Source organism: Bos indicus x Bos taurus, chromosome 17, assembly GCF_003369695.1.
Source record: "Bos indicus x Bos taurus breed Angus x Brahman F1 hybrid chromosome 17, Bos_hybrid_MaternalHap_v2.0, whole genome shotgun sequence".
Lineage (NCBI taxonomy): Eukaryota > Metazoa > Chordata > Mammalia > Artiodactyla > Bovidae > Bos > Bos indicus x Bos taurus.
Window position 1 is genome coordinate 9979177 of NC_040092.1, and position 8401 is coordinate 9987577.

General features: G+C 43.6%; 1 protein-coding gene across 1 annotated transcript in view; it reads right to left on the minus strand.

Annotated features, from left to right (window-relative positions):
• RNF10 (ring finger protein 10) overlaps positions 1-6835 on the minus strand; it is a 33738-nt gene extending 26903 nt beyond the window's left edge. The window contains exon 1 of the mRNA XM_027566565.1: positions 6218-6835. Coding sequence (XP_027422366.1) covers positions 6218-6374 — 157 coding nt within the window. The 5' untranslated portion in view covers positions 6375-6835. The remainder of the gene's footprint in view (positions 1-6217) is intronic.
• Between the last annotated feature and the right edge of the window lie 1566 nt (positions 6836-8401).

Here is an 8401-nt window from a genome sequence, read left to right on the forward strand (position 1 = left end):
AACAGAGAAAACAGAAGTTGGAGGGACAACTAATGAAATCCACTAGGCTTACCCTCAAACTTTAAGGTGGTGGTTAATTTCAACGTCAAGAAGACTCCAGCATGAGCCTCAGAAACCACAAATCCTCGCCCCCCCCCCCAGTTTAATCCTGTTTATGTTAAAATGTACAATTAATAGAAATATGTCTGCAAAGACAACACAGCAGGCTGTTGATGACAGTAACCTTTGGGAAACAAAACTATCCACTTTGGCCTAATACAATGGTTCTCAATCCTGACAATTGGCAGGAATCACCGAGATGAGCTTTTAAGGGATTCTTGTGCTGAGGTCTCACCCTCTAAGATTCTGACTTAAACAAACAGTCTTACTGTTCTGTATACTAATAATTTGGATAATTTAGTAACTATAAGTACCTAGAAGAAATTATTTCCAACAAGATGACCAGCTTCTTTACAGCAGACTAAATAAATCCAAAGCATATCCTCAGAGAAAAGGAAATGGCAGCTGATAAACCAGAATCCAAATTTTGAAAGCAACCACCTCACACTCAGTTTTCCAGCAACATAGAAAATAGATGAGAGGTACACCATCCTCTTCAAACCTGACCAAACAGTCCTGTGAGATGGCAGCACTATAAACAGAGAACAGATGGTCCAAGAAACACTGCCAGGCTAGGGTTCACTCCTGTCCGTCACCTTTTAATCCCAGTCAGGGAAAGTGGCCAGAGTTTAATCTTAAATTAGAATTTAAGAACTAGACTTTTACCTACTATTGCAGTTAGCAACAGTTACTGTCAAACATGGCCATCAGTAGTAACAACTAGAAGGTGAGGCTTCAAACTCATACAAACGTTGCCTTGCTCTCAACCCATGGAATTAGTTCATAGTAACATTTCAAACAAACAGAATTCACAGGGATACAGAACTCCAGCTAACCTTACCATGAAAATAAGAGAGATTTTATGAAGAGGATAGGCATATAGGGAAAACGTATGTTCCCCAAACCTTACTATCCAAGACTATTTCAGATGACCTGGCATTGACCCTGTTGTTTCCAAAGCTTAACAGATTTAGACTGTGCAGATTTAGGTAAAGTCAGGTTCTACACTGCAAGGGCTCAAGAAAGCAAGCTGGAACTCTGAAGAAGGGCTGTTTTCATTTCTTCACTTGTTACCACACTGGCAAGGAAACAGTTTTGTAACGCTTACAGAACTCCTCTGACAGTGAAAACTGCTCACTCCTAAAACATTTCAACATCTGACCACATAAAGATTCATGATTTTAGTTGCTAAAACCAACTCTTTCATCTTATATTTACCTACAGGTATGAAGTCAGATGGACAGGGAAGCCTGGTGTGCTGCAGTCCATGGGGTTGCAAAGTCAGACACGACTGAGTGACTGAACGACAATAATGAAGTCAGACATCTAAAGTGAGAGGCTGCCTCTTATCTCTAGACCCAGCCAACAGGCAGCTAAAGACTGAAGGAACAGTCAGGCCTGGGCCCCAGAGATAAAACTCAAGAGTGTTGTTTTTGAGGTGTCCTATAGGCAACTTGCCAGAATCTACACGTGAATAACTTGGGGGTTGAACTTGGCCTCCCTTCTCTGATAGGTGACAGCAACGAGATGATCTGCTTTACATTTTGGAAAACAGACAAAATAGTCACACTAAAGCTCCTAGGACAAACATATTCCCTGTTGAAAGTTTTAGATTTCAAAGTGGTTGTTCTCAGTCCTGGCTGCATAAGAGAAATCACCTGCAGAAACTTTTAAAACTATGGATGTCAGGGCCCAACCTAGATGTAAAGAATCAGAAAGAACTGCTAGAGAACATTCCCACACATCCTTACTTTAAAAAAAAAAAGGTCCTTAGGAGATTCTAATGCATACCCAGAGCCGAGAACTGCCAAAAACTACCGTCGAGACACATTCCAAACCGGACCATTAGTTAAATGGCTCAAATTCAGCACTCAGGATCCCAGAGTCAACAAGAGACTTGAAAACTTAATTGGTGTGTCTCAGCTGTTCCACATTTCCCTCCGAGAAAGGTCTCTTCAGGTAAAAGGAAGCATATCTCAGTCTCTTCCCCATTACCAAATCACAGTCCATAAATTTTTCAGTGAAAACAATTGGCATTATCAACATTTCTAGTTCTAACAGGTGGCACAACCTAGAGGTCAGAATAGCAGCCAGGAAGTTTCTGCTGCTGATTCATACCGTAGCCACAAGCAGATTGCTTATCCATCATCCAGAGTGATTGACAAGCACCTCCAGAGGGGCAGCATATGGTTTACTACAGAATCCACTGATAACAAACTGACTCCAGCTGAAATTAGTCATTCTGAATGAAAGGAAGGGGGCGGGGCAGATACCAGTAAGTTACATGCCTGCTAAGTGAATTTATACAAAGTGTATTCAGGAATATTGCCTAGGACTTCCTACGAATTTACTTGGACAAGCACTCTAACTAAGCCCTAGTTTTCTTATCAGTTAAAATAGGGTTAATCCTCTCTCCTCTCTCCTCATTGGGTCATAAGGATTAAGAGAAAATTTCTGTAAAATGCCTACCATGGTGGCTGGTAGGCATTTTACCTACCGTGGTGGTGACAGTTGCTACTGTCATTTGAAAGTCTACTTTTTTTTTTTTTTTGGAAAGCCTACTGTTACAGCTTGCAAACTCTTGTAACTTCCCTAAATGGTGTTTATTGAAGGTTTCAAGTCACCTCAATATTCAAATCCATCTAAAACCTCCAGGTCCATTTACAGCTCAAAGGCTTTCTTCAAGGTAGATTACCACCAGGCACCGGGCTTCTGGTACCAGAACAAGAGGAAGAGTGTCAGGACAGTGCTTCATATCGCTAACCTCAAAATAACTGCTTCATAATACCTGACCTTCCTTTAACCTCCATGGCAGTACCATCCCCCACCCAGGAGGATGGAGCAAGAACCTGGTTCTGGGCCAGGGTCCATTGTTTGCCCATAAACAGCCAGGTCTCTCTCTTGCCTCTTTTTGCTTTCTTTGCTCTTTCTAAACAACCTTCCCCAAACTCTAACCCACCTCTCTCCTCTGGGCTACATTCCTGGGATATTCACTGTTGAACATTCTTAGAACTACATCTTAACCCTACTGGAACAAAACTGTAGGAAGAGAGCCAAGAAAAGAAGTATTATGTGACTGTTTGAAGCAATTAATCAAAGCAAAGAAACTGCTATGCCAATCTGGCCGGAAAGATCAAGTAAATCCTAGTAGCCAAATTGACTTATTTCCTGTGTGCATGAAGGACAAACTTAAGCCAGTCGCAGGAACAAAACCTCAAGTATATTAATCATGTAACTAGGAAGCAAATAACCATTTACGACAGGCATGGTTTAGAGACTAGAAACCAAAGGTTTTTTTTCTCATGGGAAGCAGGGAAAGGGAAGCGGAAAAGGGAATTAAATAGTTAAAAACTGAAAAACTTGTTCTTGTTACTTTGGTGACAGAAAGACAAGTTATGTCTTTTCACCTTACTTTTCCTTTTCTTCCTTCAACTTAGTACTCTTAAACTCAAGAGGTCCTTTCAACAATTTCCAGCTCAATCAAGTACATCCAAGTGTTGAGCCAGCTTTTGAAATCCTACAGAAACCCTTTTACGGAATTATGCCGAATTTGAATCTAGTGTTTTGTTAGAGTGGCCACCTAGAAGTCACTGGGTAAGAGGCGCTGAGTGCTATCTGCTGTGGTAGCACTGGTCTTAGCTGCAATCTTCTTAGGGCAGAATATGCTATGAAGAATTCTATTTAGCTACAGACCTATCCTTCCCTTTTGCTAAGGGAATATATTAATAAATAACAGTAGTCAGAAAAGTAGGCAATAGCAATGGCAAACATTCAAGCTCTCTCACAAACACATTAAACAAAAACTAATGCTACAGGGGGACACCTGTGTATTGCATAAAACCCAGCAAAGAACTCCTTGAACTGAGTTTCTACTTCCTTCCTCAGAAGCTTTCAATTAATAAACGGAATAGTGTTTTAAGAGTATTTTTATAGAGTGTTGTTTTTTTTGGGGGGGAGGGGGCAGTTTTTTGGTTTTTGGCTGTGCCACATGGCATGCAGGATCTTAGTTCCCAGACCAGGGATCAAATCCGTGCCCCTGCAATTGAAGCAGTGTCTTAACCACTGGACAGTCAGGGAAGTCTCTTTATGTATTTGTTAAAAAAAAATTCACTTTAGTCAGAATGAACCCAACAACTTATATTTACTCTGTACAAGTCTGACAAATACCGGCTTTTGTCAAACCACACAGAACTGTTATCATCCTGTGGGTTAACGACAGCTGCACTAGTCAGCACAGTCACCAAGTCAGAGATCACATGAGGGAAATGCCTTACATGCCTCAGTTTTTTGTTGCTATTTTGTCTGAAAGTGAAGTCGTTCAGTCTTGTCTGACTCTTTGCGACCCCATGGACTGTAGCCTACCAGGCTCCTCCGTCCATGGGATTTTCCAGGCAAGGGTACTTACTGGAGGGGGTTGCCATTTCCTTCTCCAATTTACTTTGTCTAGGTTCTGGTAAACTTTCACCTGCGGCCTCACTGAACAGTAAAACAACTTCAGGCATTTATTGCAACTGGCTCATGACCGTATGTTAGTGGCTTAAACAGGAGCGCCCGGAAAAATTAGTTGAGAATTCATGTAGCTATAAAACCAGAATCTTTAACATCTAGGAACAGAATGCAAAAGTAATTTATCAACTACACTGAAAATTAGGCAGACCACTCACTCTAAACCAGCTCCAACATGGGCCAAGAGGACTGACAAATCCCTAGATCTTGGGGGATCTGTGATAAACCTACACATGTGCAAAATTCCAAAAGTAGTCTCCATAATACTGCCTGACGTGGCCTGAGAGTCTACACTAATCTCTGCTTAAGATATTAAAAGCATTCATTTCTTATCCAGACAACTGGTTTCCACCTGAGTTCCAAAAGCAAACTCTAGAAACCCTCAACATACCAGGTAAATAAGTTTGCTCTATCGAGTAGATTAACTCTGAACCACAGTCAGCATTACGGCTGTTTATGTGGTTTCTAAGTTAGGTCTGCAGTTTTCTTAACCTTTTTACCCTTTAAACAACTGGAGTTCCACATTTCAGGGCTCCAAATGTTCCCCTCTCTGCCACACATCCCCCCTATTCCCACGGAAAATATTTTCCTATTACTGCTAATATAATCAGAAATACAAAAGAGCAGAGACAAGTGTCTCTGCCTTTGAAGTAAGGCAGAGAATATTCAACTCCAGACTCTGCCAACTCCTGAACTGCTGGTCTCTCACCTTTTTCCTTCTTCAGATGTGAACAATTCCACCCTGCTGGACACGTTAGTGACTGGAGTATTGGGGAAAAAAAGTAAAAGCCTAGTCCAGTGCTTGGCACATGGTAAGCCCTCATAAATGGTAGCTATAACCATCATGATGGTTGAAATTCAATACTGAGAGACATGGTTACAGAAATGACAAAATATTTCCCCTAAAAGGACACAACCCTAGCCTAACAGGTTATGTCCATGCACATTTGGTACCTAACAGGTGTCAGGTACTCTCCTGAGCCATCAGTTAGTTCATTTGTTTGCTAATTTATTTTCTCACCATCTCCAACATACAGGTAAGAAAACAGAGACATTCACTCAAGGTCTAAACCTAAAAAGACTGAATCCAGAGCCTGTGCTCTTAACTCCTACTCCACACTAAACAAAGCCATTCCAAGATGAGTCCTCTTCGTCTGAGCGGAATCTGGGGTCAACTTATTCAACATGAAAATTTGAGTTTAACAAATATTTAGGCGAGCCTCCTCCGTTTATACTTGAATACTACCCAATGCTAACTCAACATTAAAGGGTAGATCAACTTGGTGGTTTTAGGAGCTGCACACTGATGCGTCTTCGGGCCTGGCTGTATAGACTAGCTGGGTGACTTGACCTTTTCTGAACCTCAGTTCTCAGAAACAGCAATTATCTCCCCGAAGTGTTTCCAGCCTTAATGCAAGGATTTATGTAAACCAGGCAGTTCTCATTAAGTGTTAACTGTAAGTAATGGAAGCCATGGAAAAGAGACCGGAATAGCAGAAAGCGGAGCCTTACCCTGGGTGACCCAGGAGACATCCGAGGAAGGATTCTGCACCCCCACCCCAGCATTAGGGGCAGTCGCCCCCCGCCCACCGCCTTGGGAACCCGCCCTTACCGCTCTTGGGTTTAGACTCGCCGGCCGGCCCCGCCGAGGCGGAGCGAGGCGGCTGTTGCCCTTTGCTGCTGCCCGAAGAGGCGGAGGAGCTGCTGGAGCCGCTGTTCTTGTCCATGTCGGAGGCGGTGGCGGCGGCGCTGGGAGAGCTCTGCGGCATCAACGGGGGCCTTGGCGGCGGCGGCGGTCGGAGCGGAGCGGGCGCGGCGGGGACCCAGGCTCATGGCGTTCGGGGCCGGCGGGGGTCGGCGGCGGCAGCGGTTCTCGGCCTTCATGGCGACATTTTTCCCTGTTTCCTTTCTCGGCTTCTCAAACTGGAAGGAGAAGCGGCTAGAGGGGCTGCTGAGCCCGACGGCGGCGGTGACCAAGAAGGAGGAGGAGGCCGGGGCTCGGAGGTCCGGGCCGGGCCTGGCGGGGCGGAGGCTGCGGGGGAAGGGGAGGCGAGAAGGGAGGGTGCGCGAGCCCCGCCGGCCGGCCGGACACGCTCTCCCGCCGCGGGGCAGCGGAGAGGGCTGGCTGTCTTGGTGTCGGGGACAGCTGTCTCCGACACAGCGACCGACACTCGCCTCTGGGCCGAGGCCGAGCTGCTCCGGGAATGGCGACGAGTCGCCAAACAGCATCTCGAAGAACCCGGATGGACTATATATATAGTGGAGGTGTGAGAGTGAAGCATGCTGGGAGATGTAGTTTTCTGTCTACATCCGGGTCCAATGATTCTTTTTTTCTTCCTTCCTCCTCGCTGTGTGAGAGAACTTACAGCGTGGTTGGACTTGCAGTCCAGGTTTTAGTCTTATTACACTAATGCACGTAATAATAATATAAACTACTAATCAGTTCAGTTCAGTCGCTCAGTCGTGTCCGACTCTTTGCGACCCCATGGGCTGTAGCACGCCAGGCTTTCCTGTCCATCACCAACTCCCAGAGCCTTCTCAAACTCATGTCCATCCAGTCGGTGATGCCATCCAACCATCTCAGCCTCTGTCGTCCCCTTCTCCTCCTGCCTTCAGTCTTTCCCAACATCAGGGTATTTTCTAATGAGTCAGTTCTTTGCATCAGGTGGCCAAAGTATTGGAGCTTCAACTTCAGCATCAGTCCTTATAATAATGCATCAAAACATCGGACTACCTGTGGAATTCCTTTACTGACTCATTATTTTATAGTTCTTATTCTAATATTAATATCAATTTATTTATGGCTCTTATTCAGTCTCCTAATAATAATAATAGTGACAATAATGACAATACCTTACATTTAATATCACTTCCTCGTACAATTACTTCATTTTATTGTCACTTATTAATATAAATCATTGTTAATATTTCATTTCGTTGTTAATAATAATAGTTATCCAACTTTTTGGGACCCCATGGACTGTAGCCTACCAGGCTCCTCTGTCCATGTGATTTTCCAGGCAAGGGTACTGCAGTGGGTTGCCATTTCCTTCTCTGGGGATCCTCCTAACCCAGGGATTGAACTGGGGTCTCCCTCATTGCAGGCAGACACTTTACCATCTGAGCCACCAGGGAAGCCCTAATAGTTATCATTGAGCGCTTATTATTAGCAGACACTGCTCTGTGAAGTTTATATGAAGTTATCACATCTTTCCTCACAATAACTCAAACTTAAAGACGAGGAAATGGGATCAGACAGCTAATAAGTGAAGTTCTCAACTACCTGTAAGATAAGCAGTTCTCCCTTTTACAGATAAGGACATTGAGACTTAGACAATTATATATGTATTTTAGAAATCATATGACACCCACCCATACTTTGAAACATTATAAATGATTCCTTCCAACCATAGCATTTTTAGATTCAAAGGATCACAGAAAAACACTGTGAAAAAGATAAATAACTCTTATAACAGTAAATAAGGTTAACCTTAGCTAGTTAGAAACCTATTATATGCCAGGCACTGTGCTGAGAACAAAGAATTCCAAAATATGCTAATGGGAGAATGTGATAAGGACTATAATAAAGTTAACACAAAATGCTGACCAGAGGAGAGGCCTGAAGGAGAGAAGTACAAAAAGGTAGGAGGAGTAAAGGAGGGCTTCCCCAGAGGTGATGTTAGTTAAGCTGAGCATAGAAAGATGAGTGGAATTTCAGCAGTCATACATGAACAAATTAATAAACAGACAAAATCCTAGACATCTCCTAATTAGGCCCTTTGGGGCTTCTTTTTAA